This window comes from Panicum virgatum, chromosome 8N (genome assembly GCF_016808335.1).
Source record: "Panicum virgatum strain AP13 chromosome 8N, P.virgatum_v5, whole genome shotgun sequence".
Taxonomy (NCBI): domain Eukaryota; kingdom Viridiplantae; phylum Streptophyta; class Magnoliopsida; order Poales; family Poaceae; genus Panicum; species Panicum virgatum.
This window is the reverse complement of record NC_053152.1, coordinates 31,507,972-31,522,741: the sequence shown is the minus strand read 5'-3', so window position 1 is coordinate 31,522,741 and position 14,770 is coordinate 31,507,972. Positions and strand designations below refer to the sequence as shown.

The 14,770-nt window shown below is 43.4% G+C and overlaps 1 protein-coding gene across 1 annotated transcript; it reads right to left on the bottom strand.

The window, feature by feature from the left end:
- Positions 1 to 1,025: 1,025 nt before the first annotated feature.
- On the bottom strand, positions 1,026 to 14,555 carry LOC120686766 (dehydrin DHN1-like). The gene is made up of 3 exons (XM_039968967.1): positions 14,491 to 14,555; positions 1,672 to 1,994; positions 1,026 to 1,548 (listed from the first exon to the last, which is right to left on the bottom strand). The coding sequence occupies exons 2-3, from the start codon at positions 1,924 to 1,926 to the stop codon at positions 1,309 to 1,311; spliced, it is 495 nt and encodes a 164-aa protein (XP_039824901.1). The 5' UTR covers positions 1,927 to 1,994; positions 14,491 to 14,555; the 3' UTR covers positions 1,026 to 1,308.
- Positions 14,556 to 14,770: the final 215 nt, after the last annotated feature.

Sequence of the window (14,770 nt, the reverse complement as noted above, 5' to 3'; positions counted from 1 at the left end):
GTTGTTTGAATACAAGAGAGATACGATAACTCTTAGCTAGGCTGCCAACATCTTTAATAGAGGTAACTTTAATATTGACGAAATCACCACAAATGTTCTATGACATACTTGCATAGCATACAGTCTTACATCTTAAATGAGCAGAAGCACAGTATGGTACAAGAAACTTGACTTCATATAGTTTGCTCGGTCATATAGATAAGCTCTATTCTCTAGCTATCTGATACTATATTACTTCAAATGTATTTTAGCACCTGCGCTTTCCCTCTCCCCTCTCCTAAATTATTTTGATTTGTTTAAGGTCATATTTCTTCAAATTTTCAAAATATCAAAATTCACCCAAAAACAGCTTTCTGTTTTCTGATCTTTTATGATTACCTTAGCACAAGTGATTTTGCCTCCCCTATCACGGAACTCTTGTTTTGTTATTTAAGTTCATTGCTTCAAGATTTAAAAAAATCAATAAATGTCCAAGATTATTTCCATTTTTTTTTGCCTTTTTGGCTTCCGACTTTTTTGCCATGCATAGAGCTTCAAATTCCAATATAGAGAATTATTTTCAGTTCGAGATCAATGTGCCCTTTGACACCTTTCATAGACATTCATAACGTAAATGTCAGAACGTGCGTGCACATGGATGTAGTGGTGTTTACCTACGTTAGCATTAACGTTTTAGTGTATTACGTTAAAAGAGAACAAGGTTAAGAAGAAAAAGAGGTAACTGGAAAAGTTAATCGTGTAGAGAATGTGCATCACAAAAATATGTAGTAATGTGGAGGTTCAAAAGAGAAATATGCGTCTTATTATGAATAGATATAATTTAGTGTTTATCCATTGCAATGCAAGTATCTGATGGCTGGTATCGAGGTCAGATCACACTGGTCATGCGATGGACATAGCAGCGTGAGAACTAGCTATAGGTTTCATGTCAGTAGCTGATGACAAAGTTCATTTAGTTTTGAATTTATGTTCTCGCTCATTAGACTAAATATTTTTCTAAATTTCTACATGATACTCCAGTGACGTACGCAAACCACGTATATGTATTCAGAAAAGCACAAAACAGAGTACACAGTACAGTACACACTCCATGTATGACGTTACATACAAACTCACACAGCACACACACTGCACACACAGGTTGGAGAACCTCTCGGACCACAAAAGTGTCTACACACAGGTGCTGACCGTCCGCTCCACGCGAGCGGCCGCGATCGAGACACTTTATTCCTGCTCTGTTCATCTTATATTCTCTCGAAACGCCGTGACAGGCTAGCACGGCTTCTAGCGTGTATAAGGTAGCCGCGCTTAGTGCTGTCCGGGCAGCTTCTCCTTGATCTTGTCCATGATGCCCTTCTTCTCGCCGGCGCCCTCGGTGGTGTAGGCGCCGCCGGTTCCTGTGCCGGTCATGCCGGTGTGTCCCTGCTGCCCGTAGGCACCGCCGGTGGCCGCGGTGTGCTGGTTGTCCTTGTGGCCTCCGGGCAATTTCTCCTTGATCTTCTCCTTGATGCCCTTCTTCCTCCTCCCGCCCATCCCGTCGTCCTCGGACTACAAATCACAAAAGAAAGGATCAAGGTAATAAGCAATGCCTACGTCGGTCCGATCCATACGATTAAGCTGGGAGCAGCCGAGCATGGTACTCAGAAAACAAGGAAGGATGCAAGTGGTTACCGAGCTGGAGCTGCCGGAGCGGTGCAGAATGCCGCCTGTCTTGTGCTCCTCCCTCACAGGCTGGAACTGGCCGCCACCCATGCCGGCGCCGCCGTGCTCTCCCAGCTGGCCCATGCCGCCGGTTCCGGTAGTACCACCGTACCCCATGCCGCCGGTCCCGGTGGTGCCGTGCCCGACGCCGCCGACCGGGTTGCCGTACTGGTCGACGCGGGCGGTGTTTCCGTGGCCGTGCTGCCCCTGCTGGCCGTACTCCATGCTGCTCCGGTGGGTGGTTCCTCTCGACAGGTCTCGCTACCTAGCTAATGTTGTGTGGATCAGATGCCACTACTACAAAACAGGCCTTTGTTCCTGGCCATTTGTCCCGGCAGCCTTTGGGCCCGGGACAATAGGTGGCTTTTGTCCCGGGTCCAACGGCTAGCCGGGCCAGCGGGGGGACGGGGGCCTTTTGTCCCGGTTGGAGACACCAACCGGGACAAAATGGGAGCCTTTTGTCCCGGTTGGTGGTTCCAACCGGGACAAAAGGCCCGCGTAGCCTTTTGTCCCGGTTGGAACCACCAACCGGGACAAAAGTCCCCCCTTTTGTCCCGGTTGGTGCCTCCAACCAGGACAAAAGGCCTTGCGCCCCTTATCCCCTTCCCTCTCCCCCCGCCCGAGCCATTCAGCTCACTTGTTTTCTTGCTGTTCTTGGCTCGGGATAGAGGAGTTCTTGCTCATTTCTTCACCACATTTGTGAAGATCTTTGATTCCCCGTCCATCCATCTGCTCTAAAGGTTTGGGGCTTGTTTTTCTCTTCTTCCTTGGCTTGTATAGCTCATTTCATACTTTAGAAATAGAGAAAATGTGTAGCTAGCTCATTTCTTGGACATTTAGCTAGCTAGATTGCATATGTAGGTGTAATTTTCTTTTAGATTTAAATGAGTATATGGATAGTAGAAATTTTTAGAATGAGTGTAGATACTTCATGTGATGTACTTGTATATATGACCATATTGTGGATAGTTGATTTTTTTATTCGTGAATGAATTAATGAAATGAGTATATTATAGAATTTTTTGTATTATGAATGGATTATTTTGACACTCTAGTGATGTATTTAATCAGGCTCACATTGAAACCATCTAGAAGCTAAAAAAATCTTTATTTCGAAACAAGTATATGTCGTTAATCTCCATCCAACGGTGATGGCACTACCTTTCAGGGATACACGATGCGCTATAAGGACGTCGCAAATCGGTTGGTCGCATCACCAGCACTTCCGATTGATAAGAAGACAGCATTTGACGCAGTCAGCATGCCGTTGTTGTACTGAGAGCATATGAACGAGCATGCTGCCTGTACCAAGTGCTGTGCCTATTAATCGTAAATGTTGGTGCTGCGACTAGCCGATTGGTGACATCCTTGTACCGCACCGTGTCCCCCCGAAAGGCAGTGTCATCACCGCAGGGTTGAGGTTACTGACATATACATTTTCAGAAATAAAGGTTTATTTTTCTTCTAGAGGGTTTCTGGATATTGAAAAGAGTGTACTCCTGGAACTGAAGGGTGTCAAAGTAATTAGAAGTTATAGAGATTTCTTTCAATTAATTAGAGATTTCTTGAGGATTAATGATACATTTCGTCTTTTTTATATAATTTCATTGTTATTTGCAAGAGTTATTAATCTGATCATTGTAATTGTAATAGTAAATAATTTTTGCTTTGTAATGGTAAGAATTTATAATTTTGCGGAAAATAAAGGTATTTTTCAGTAAAATATGGCTTCAGCAGCTGGAGGGAGTGGCGCCGGTGGGGGTGATCGTTGTCCTTCTGGAGAGAAGGGCACAACTCGAGTAGGTCGTCGGTCCAAAAAACCTAGTGCTTTTCATAGGGCAGCGCTCCGTTATTGCGGCGTTACGGTTCGTCACCACCAAACTCGGAGGTTTCAGCTCCGCCATCTTATTCTGCGCCAGCAAGAAATCCGTTAGAACATTCTGCGTTCCAACGCAAGGACGATTGAAAACCTATGTGTTGTTGACCGAATTTTTAAATTTCATGTATAGTACTCCTTTGTTAAGTTCTGTAATGGATTAAGTACCTCTTTTAATTAATCAAGATGTATGATGGATATTGCATATCTTTTAATTATTCATGTTATGTTATATTTAGTTTAATTTAGGTTTGATATATTTTATTTATTCGATACGTGTAAAGAATTCAAATCGATTTATTTAAAATGCAGATGGACCGGCAATGGATGTACAATGCTGACCGACGTTCGAAAGAATTCATTGATGGCCTGCATTATTTTTTGTCTGTGGCTGAGGCAAACAAGCAGAATGGTTTTATGTGCTGCCCGTGTGTTCATTGCAACAATAACAAGGATTACTCATCTTCAAGAATCCTACACAGCCACATTTTCGCAAATGGTTTCATGAAAAAGTATGTTTGTTGGACGAAGCACGGAGAACAGGGGGTTACCATGGAAGACAATGAAGAAGAAGATTTTGACGACCACTTTCCCGGGAATGCTGGAATCGGTGCATTCGATGACGATATTCCCATGGAAGAGCCCGAAGTAGATGTAGCAGAAAATGATCCCAGTGACGATCTGGGGCAAGCATTGCACAATGTGCAGGCAGACTGTGAGAGTGAAACGGAGAGGTTGAAGTTCCAGAAGTTGTTAGAGGACCACCATAAGTTGTTGTACCCAGATTGTCAAAATGGATTTAAGAAACTTGGCACCACCTTGGAGTTGCTGCAATGGAAGGCGACAAATGGTGTATCCGACAAGGGATTTGGTGAATTACTCAAACTTGTTAAAAAAATGCTTCCTAAGGACAATGAATTGCCTGCCACAACGTATGAAGCCAAACAACTTGTTTGCCCTTTGGGACTGGAAGTGCAAAAGATACATGCATGCCCCAACGACTGCATCCTCTACCGAGGCGAGTACGAGAATTTGGATGCATGTCCCGTATGCAGTGCATTGCGTTACAAGATTAGAAAAGATGATCCTGGAGATGTCGAGGGGGAGCCTCCCCGGAAGAGAGTTCCTGCGAAGGTCATGTGGTATTTGCCTATAATACCACGTTTGAAGCGTCTGTTTAGAAATAAAGATAATGCTAAGTTGATGCGATGGCACAAAGAGGAACGCAAGAAAGACTCGATGTTGAGACACCCCGCTGATGGGTCGCAGTGGAGAAAAATAGATAGAACGTACCCTAAATTTGATTTGGATGCGAGAAACATAAGGTTCGGTTTGAGTACGGATGGCATGAATCCTTTTGGTGAGATGAGCAGTGGTCATAGCACTTGGCCTGTGACTCTTTGTCTGTACAATCTTCCACCATGGTTCTGCATGAAACGAAAGTTCATCATGATGCCATTGCTTATCCCGGGTCCAAAGCAGCCCGGAAATGACATTGATGTGTACCTAAGACCATTGGTCGAAGAACTCTTATTGCTCTGGGGCGATGAAGGTGTACGGATGTGGGATGAATACAAACAGGAAAACTTCAACCTACGAGCATTGCTGTTCGTAACGATCAATGACTGGCCTGCTCTTAGTAACTTGTCAGGACATTCGAACAAGGGATACAAAGCATGCACACACTGTTTAGATGATACCGATAATATATGGTTGACTCACTGTAAGAAGGTTGTATACATGGGTCATCGTCGGTTTCTTCCCATCAGGCATGCGGTACAAAAGAAGGGCAAGCATTTCAAAGGCCAAGCGGACCACCGAACAAAACCGATGCACCGTAGTGGTAAAGACGTCTTCAACATGGTAAAAGATCTAGAAGTTGTTTTTGGAAAGGGATCTGGTAGCCAACCTGTTCCGAACGAAAACGGAATGGCGCCCATGTGGAAGAAGAAATCTATATTTTGGGAGCTACCATATTGGGAAGTCTTAGATGTTCGTCATGCAATTGATGTGATGCACCTCACGAAGAATTTTTGCGTCAACCTGATAGCATTCTTGGGAGTGTATGGAAAGACAAAAGATACAGTAGAAGCACGTCAAGAATTGCAACGTATGGAAGAACGAGATGCCTTACATCCACAACAGCGAGATAATGGACGACAATACTTAAGTCCTGCCAGCTATACTCTTAGCAAGGAAGAGAAAGAAACCATGTTTGACTGCTTGAGCAGTATAAAGGTTCCATCTGGATACTCATCCAATATAAAAGGAATCTTAAATTTGGCAGAGAAGAAATTTACAAATCTCAAGTCCCATGACTGCCATGTGCTTATGACCGAACTTCTTCCGGTTGTGCTGCGGGGGATTCTACCTGATAACGTCCGGTTAACCATCGTGAAGATATGTGCCTTCCTCAACGCAGTTTCTCAGAAGATAATTGACCCGGAGAATTTGATAAAGCTGCAAAACGATGTGGTGCAATGTCTTGTTGGCTTTGAGCTGATATTTCCACCATCTTTCTTCAACATCATGACACATCTTCTAGTGCACCTTGTCAAAGAGATTGATATTCTCGGACCAGTATTTCTACACAACATGTTCCCATTCGAAAGGTTCATGGGGGTACTCAAGAAATGTGTTCGTAATAGAGCTCGTCCAGAAGGAAGCATCGCCAGTGCCTACGGAACTGAGGAGGTCATTGACTTTTGTGTTGACTTTATTGATGACCTTAAACCGATTGGAGTCCCTGAATCGCGATATGAGGGGAGACTAACTGGAAAGGGTACATTAGGAAAGAAATCTTATGTCTGCACAGATGATTTCTCATTCAAGAAAGCGCATTATACGGCTCTTCAACAATCATCCTTGGTTGACCCATATATCGAGGAACACAAGAAAATTCTGCTCTCCAATTTCCCGGAAAAGTCTAAGGCATGGATTACATGTGAGCACATGAACACTTTCTGCAGCTGGTTGCGGAAGCATCTAATGCATAACATGGATATAAGTGAACAACTGTTCTTATTGGCTAGGGGACCATCTTGGAATATCTTAACATACCAAGGGTACGAGATAAATGGAAACACATTTTATACGATAGCCCAAGATAAAAAGAGTACCAACCAAAACAGCGGTGTTCGTATGGATGCCACGGACAATAATGGAAAAAAAGACACATATTACGGCTACATTGAAGAGATATGGGAGCTGGATTACGGTCCCAATTTCAAGGTGCCTCTATTTCGTTGCCAATGGGTTAAGCTATCTGGAGGAGGGGTAACAAAAGATGAGTATGGGATGACAATAGTTGATCTCAACAATCTTGGGTATAGAGACGAGCCATTTGTCCTAGCCCAGGATGTCGCTCAGGTTTTCTACATTAAGGACATGTCCAGCAAGCCAAAGAAGGGGATCAACAAGCAAAAGGATGAGCCTAAGCGACACATAGTTCTATCAGGAAAGAGAAACATCGTTGGAGTGGAGGACAAGACAGACTTTTCAGAAGAATATAATAATTTTGTTGCCATTCCACCTTTCGAAGTAAATGCTGATTCATGCATCCTGCTAGCCAATGATGATGCTCCATACTTGCGCCGTGATCATAATCAAGGGACATTTGTGAAGAGAAAGTCTGTTACCGCTAATCCTTCATGTACTTGAATCATTTTATATTATTGTATAAAAACATAATCGCAATTCGAATACTTTTATTATATATGTACTGTACAATTATACTTTATGTGTTATTTATATTATTTTATATATTTTTCACTTAATTACTAGACTCAATTATAATTTTCATTCAATAATGGATTACTCAACTAATTTTATTTATTTCATGAAATTACATTCACATTAACACACTATACTCTCTCACTAACACACACAATCTCACTAACACACACTATCTCTCAAACTCACACACTACTCATTAATATCATGAAATTGCTTAATTTTATCTAAAATTCACTTTTTAAACGTTAATATCGTGATAGAATCCACTTTCTATCGAAAAGCAACAGTTTGAAAAAAAATTTCACCTAATATATTTTTGCATGGTCAAAATAACAAATATGATTTCAAAAAGTTAGATATTTCATTGACCCAATCACTTGAATGAAAATTAATTATTTTTGTTGCGTGTATCAAGTTTATATAGAGATAAGAAATTTTGTTCCATAATTTTTGGAATCATAATTTTATTAACTGAATTAACAAATGAAAGCCAATTTTAAAAGAGAAGTAAAAAGAAACAAAAACAAACATAACATTAGGCGGGAACGAGGGAAAACGGGCCCCTTTTGTCCCGGGTGGTAGATCCACCCGGGACTAAAGGTGGGCCGCGGGCTGGGAATTTTCCCGGCCCGCCCAAAAACCCCTTTTGTCCCGGGTGAAGCCACGACCCGGGACAAAAGGTCCTTTTGTCCCGGGTGGTGGTTTCACCCGGGACAAAAAGGGGGGGCCTTTTGTCCCGGGTGAAGCCACCACCCGGGACAAAATGACCTTTTGTCCCGGGTCGTGGCTTCACCCGGGACAAAAGCCCCCCCCTATATTTCCTTCCTCCTTCGCCCTTCTCCTAACACTTGGTTTCTCATCTACTGCGCCCGTCCTGCTCCCCCCACCGCGCGAGCCGAGCACCGCCGCCATCGACGTCGCTGCCGCCCAGAGCCCCGACCTCACGCCGCCGCCCAGAGCCACCGCCGCCACCGTCCTGCTCCCCCCACCGCGCGAGCCGAGCACCGCCGCCATCAACGTCGCCGCCGCCCAGAGCCCGGCCCGACCTCACGCGTGCCGCCGCCCAGAGCCACCGCCGCCGCCGTAACGCCCTCGCCACCATCCCCTGCTCGCCGTCGACAGTATTTAAGCTTCAACAGTATTTCAGTTGTCTTAGGCTAATTCTTTTTCGCAAGAATCTTTAAGAAAAGCTAACAAAATGCTCCTGACAGCACGATGTTCTTTGATTAATTGGTTGTTAGTAAAAGCATGACACATGGGACACATTGTAAAGATTAGCTGAGTGTGTCCATCAGTTCTTATTTCTCTTATGTTAGATTGGTCTCCCAGCATCCTCTACTGCTACTGAGGCTACCTTTGGGAAAGTGATCTAGAGCAAACTTTCTGAACACATAGTAGAGGATCTTGCTGCAACTCTAATGAATTCTAGGTTGATTAATAAAATTTAGGTTAGTTTTCTTTGCTTGTTGGCAAATAGATCTTGCTATTAATTCTGAGTTTGTCTCTGTTAGAAATGCGATAGAAGTCTGTTCAATCAGGGCACACATTAAATTTCAGAGGCTTTCAGTTTGGATTTATATGCATATATCACTGTCATTATTTAGAAACGGATGTTCAATCAATGCCTTCTGATACAAAATTTGCCAGTGAATAGTAGATGCACATGTTTTGTCACAGTGATAAGTGAGAAACAGCCTCTTCTTTATAGCTAATCGTTAGATCATAAAGCCCACGCCGCGTACCCAAAGGTAGAGCTCGATCTCGTCCCCTCCAACACAGAAAAATTATGATCTGCATGAGAGAAAAATTATTGATAAGTAATTGACATGAATCTATGAATTTACTATAATAACAATATTCAGGGTCCAACTTAATTGACGTAAATTGCTGACTTCGATTTACTAGAAAGAAAACTCTTGGCAAGTAAGTAACATGGATCCATAAATTTTCTATAACATTTACTAATAAAAAAACTTTTAGTTTCGTGCTACTTAGACCTAAGTCCATAAAATCAACCACAACAAAAGAACCTGATGAAATCGGCACAATTCAAAGAAAGTAGCAAATTATATGGTTAATTTAGCATTGTACACAATCAATGAAGGATCAATGAAGGTCTAGAAAATAGATGGAATCATACTGGAGAAAGGCCGAATCCCACTGCATTTGACACCGAGGTTTCATCTCCTAAAAGATCGTCCTACTACGAGAGTCCCCTCAACACCTTCTCCATTCCATTGAACCCCAGAACCTCTCGCTACGTTGGGAAGCTCCTGCCTCTGTATATATAGTTCCCCAATGTTCTTTAATTTTTAGTTCTCAGAGTGTGTCGAGTACTGTTTGCAGCACTGAGATCGACATCGTCGACCAATTATGGCTCATTTTCAGTAGCTAGGAAGCTACACTCATGTAACTTTGGGACATGCTCATAATTTGAAATCATAATTTAGAGTTCATGTTATTTAGAGTGAAATCATAATTTGTTGTTAAGAGTGAAATCATAATTTGTTGTGTAAATAAAGGTATATTTACAAATTTTTAAATGTATGAATGTATGTATGTATGTATGTGTAAAGTGAGTTTAAATTTCTTTTAAATATTTCATGTATATTTCTTGAATTACTTAGTGAAATATTTCTCGACCTCATCCATCGATCGGTACTTAGTGAAATTATCGATAGAATATTTCAAGTTCATTTCTTGAATTACTTAGAGAGTATTACTCGACCTCGTCCATCGATCGGTACTTAGTCAAATGCTCGCAAATATGTGGATTATTTAGATAATTTTTTAAGGGTTTTATTTGTATTCATATTTTAGTTACGATGGACCCGCGACACACAGACGCGGAAGACGAACAGTTCTTGTTGAATATGATTGGCGAAGGTCAAGGAGATGTCGCTGAACAAGCTGATGATGGCAGCAATACCGACATATATTTGAATATGTCCGGTGATGGAATTGAGGCACCATCTATTCAGGATGACGCTGCTGCTGAACAAAGTGCTAATGTACATATCACAACTATAATTATTTGTAGTGACAATCATATTTTCATCTGAATCTATATGAATACTATGAATGTTTTTTTATAGCCGTCTGGATCATCGTCGCAGCAGAAAAAGACGAAGCGAGGCCCAACAAAAAAACTGGAAGGGCGGTTCATTATAACAGAAGTTGGTCCAGATGGCGAACCGATCGCTCCAGAAGCTGCCGCCAAAAAATTCATAAGACAATCCGGATGTATTGTCAGGGACCACATCCCGATCAGCTTCAAGCTCTGGAAAGCTTCCAATCCAAGCGAGGAACGGGATGCGGTACCCGAAAGAGAAAAAGAATGGTGCTGGCGGGAGCTTAAGAAAAACTTCACGGTTCCAGCTGAATCCGAAGAGATATGCAAGCACTGGACCCTGAGTAAGATGGCCGAACAGCTGCGATCATTCAAGAAAATTTTGACGAAGAAATATATCAAGACCGGGACCACACCCGTATTTACCGGCGAGCTCGAAAAGCTCAGGGGTCACTGGGATGCATTTGTAGAATACAAGTCTTCAGAGCTTGGGCTTCAGAAGGTGCAGAAGGCCAAAGACAACGCCTCGAAGAAAGTGTACCATCACACTCTAGGCCAAGGAGGCTACAAGCTTGCAGTACCCAAATGGGAGAAGATGGAGCAGGATCTGCTTGACAGAGGCATCCAACCTGCGACCATGAACTGGCCTGAAAGGTCAAGGACCTGGTTTTATGGTCACGGGGGAAGCTTGGACCCATTGACTGGTGACTGCGTCTATGGGCCAAACATCCAGCGAGCAGCCCAGAGACTACAGGAGGCCATACAAGCAGCGGCCGAGGGAACATTCAAGCCGGATAGAGAGAGGGACGAGCTGACTTACGCCCTTGGGAATCTAGAGCATCCGGGCCGCACAAGAGGCAAAGGCGTGGTTCCGTGGAAGTATGGGTTCAGGGATTACATTGAGTCATATAGAAGCCGGCAAAGAAGAAAGAATGATGAGCGGGAGCACTTGCGAAGGCTAGAGCAACGGCTCATGTCACACGATCAAAGACTGGAGGAAGAGGTTCAACGCCAAGTGGCCGTAGCAATGAGCCAGCAACAGCAAGCGCAAACGTTGCCTCCAGAGCCTAGTGTCGCAGCCGATCACCTGTCTCAGCGGAAAAGCAGCTGCGCTTCCACAGACGTCGCCGCCGCCGAGCCCACGGGGATCCAGGCCGCAGTTGAAGCGTCGGCCCCGCAGCGATTTCCAGTGGATGAGATCACCCACCGGACACCTTGTGACCTGCAGACTGCCGTTAAGAACTTAATGTTCACTGTTGCGTACGGTACCGCCATGCCAACCGAACCAGGCGACGTGTACCACGGGCAGCAAATTCCGCCTAGATACACAAGAGTTGGCGTGGAGCAGGTGTGCCAGGGTTGGGAGACGCTCGAGCTTGATATTCCTGGAGGCGATGGGGAGAGGACACTAGCAGAAGCCATTCATGGCTACATCCTATGGGATAAGCGCTACATTGTCCTAAAGTCGGATGATCAAACACCAAGACCGGCATCTCAGCATGCCTCTCCAAGACCGGCATCTCCGCAAAACTCCCCAAGGGCAGCACTGTCTCGGCAAGGTTCACCGGCACATTCTCCATCACCATCATCTCATGCGCCGATGAACACTCAAGCGTCACCGTCGCCTCCATGGTCACCCCCTCCGCCGCCGGCAAAGAAGCAGAAACGGCCGCCGGCAAAGAAGGTAGCTGCACCGGCTAAGGAGCCTCCAAAGAAGAAGGAAAAGAAGAAGAAAACCAAGGAGGCTCCTATAAAACCCTGGGACATGAGCCTTGAAGAATGCGATCAGATAACTCAAGAAAGAGTTAAAGAGCACTTCAAGCCGAAGCCGAAGCCGGAGCCCGAGAAAGTGATAAATCCGATAGATTTGAAATTTTTTAAGGGAATGTGCGAAGCAAATAAGAGAAAATTCATTCCGAGAGACCCCCCTTCAGACTACGAACGCACAATTATCAAAACTACTGAGAAAAAGAAGAGACAATCAAAGTCGTCGTCGTCCGACGTTCCACAGCTCGGAGCCCTAAAGAAACAATCAATAGAGCTTCTCGTAGTGGGACAGACGACGCAAGAACAAGACTTTGTTACATTTTTGAAAGAATCAAACCTGACGGCCGCTCAGATTGCAGGGGGAGAAGATATTCCAAAGGCCGATGTGGTCGTCAAATGGACGTTTGAGATCGGCAAAACTCTTGTACCCCCCGAAGTAGTGTCTGTGCTTCCAACGCAAATGTATAAGCTGCACCAGCACTACATGCGTGCGATGGCCGATTGCATCTTCATGCAGGGCGCAAAGATTAAAGATGACGATTTCTTACGGGGGGAGGCCATTCTATGGATAAACTGGGAAGAAATTTACCAACTATTCCATCAGGAGGCCCTCGACATCTCTATGGTCGCCTTGTGGGTTCTGTAAGTATTTTACTCTCCTTACGTATTGTTTTGCATGATCTCAACATACTGATCTCTTGATTTATTCGGTATCATGTAGAATGGAGATACATACTTGCAGAAGAAAGGGATACTCTCACCTCGGCTTCATCGACCCAATTACTTGTAATTGGAGGCTTCTACGCGACAATACCGATGAGATATTCCAAATGTTGTTCAAGTACATAAGCGTTTATCACAACAAGCAAATGATATTGTTTCCTTACAACTTTGCGTGAGTGATTCCTTCCGTCTAACTCTTTCTATTCTGTAATCGAATTGTTTAAACCTTAACTACCAAGAACTGCCTCCGTATAATCTTGCAGTGAACACTGGGTCCTAATTGTCATAATTCCCGAGAAAAGCCTACTCGTGGTTATGGACTCATTGAGGAGACCTCCAGAACAATACGAAAATCTTCTTAACATGATGAAAAAGTAAATCTACCACTACTCCGTCGGTGACCGATAATTTGAATCACTTTGTTACTTGACTATAATTGTTCTAATCATGCACAGGGTTTGGAAAGAATTCGCTAAAAATCATCCAGGCAAATTTGACAAGGAATTGAAGATCAAGACAGATTTTCCGGTACGCGCTTGGATGATTCGTTGCACGATTCATTAGTTTTATTATATATTCATGTAAATACCTGATAATTTCTTCTCTCTTAAAGTGTATGAGGCAGAAACCAGGCACTGTATTGTGCGCATACTATGTATGCGAGAACATCCATGGTCTGGTAGGTCCTCCAAAGGGCTGGACAGATTGGGAGGAGGAAGTAAGTAAAAAATTTGTTAATATTTGAACTCGTATTTTAATTAGTTGAAATTAATTATCCCCTTTTTCCATAGGTCGGGGAGATGCGCGATAAACTCATACCGGAGGAAAAGATTATGGCGATTCAAGAACAATTCTCCGGATTTATTGTTGAGCAAGTCCTCGATCCAAAAGGCGAATTCTACTACGATGGAATATCTAATATTGACAATCACAGCAAATATGACAATATACGCGTATATATGTAATTAAGAACGAATATAACTATGTAAATATATATGTGTCTATGTATTAAATTTCTATTTATGAGTATGTATGTATGTATTAAATTTCCAAAAGGCGAATTCTACTATGTAATTAAGAACGAATATACCTATGCAAATATGATGGAGTATGTATGTATTATATATATAAGCACTCCAATAATATATATGTGTATATATATATTTATATAATATTGGTCCTAGACATTTTCATATGTAAAGGAATTCACATGTATAGATATGTGTATACATATATATATAAGTGAATTAATTTATATATGAAAACTATCTAGGACAAATATTATATAAGTAACTATATATGTATATATTAGTGGAGATCATACACACTGAATTCCAATACATAAGTTTAATTGAAATGCAAAAGTATAATTGAAATAGAAAAAGAATTGAGAAAAGAAAAACATGAAACAAAAAGAGACCTTTTGTCCCGGTTGGTAACACCAACCGGGACAAAAGGGTGCGCCAGCCACGTGGGCGCTGGCTGCATCTTTTGTCCCGGTTGCCACACTCGGGACAAAAGGGCACCCCTTTTATCCCGGACAGGCGTTCCCGGTTGGGAAACCGGGACAACAGCGGTTTCCCAACCGGGACAAATCAACGTTTTTTAGTAGTGTGCCTTGTTGTATTTTGTTCTCCCCTGATGAAGCTCACTGGTGGTGATGCAGGTGAAGGCCGACGCCGCCATATTTATAGACCAACCGGCGGCGACTGGATTGGGATCCGGACGCCACGGCAGGAGGGTACGTGTGCTTGCATGAGTGGGTTGGGAGGCAGAGCCGTAGGGGATCAGCACGGGTCGTGTACTCGTGTGCAGGCCGCGGGTGCGTCGGTGGCGCCACGTCTCGGGCTCTTCGATCTGGAAACATGGAGCGTGACGCGTCTTCTGTATATAGCAGA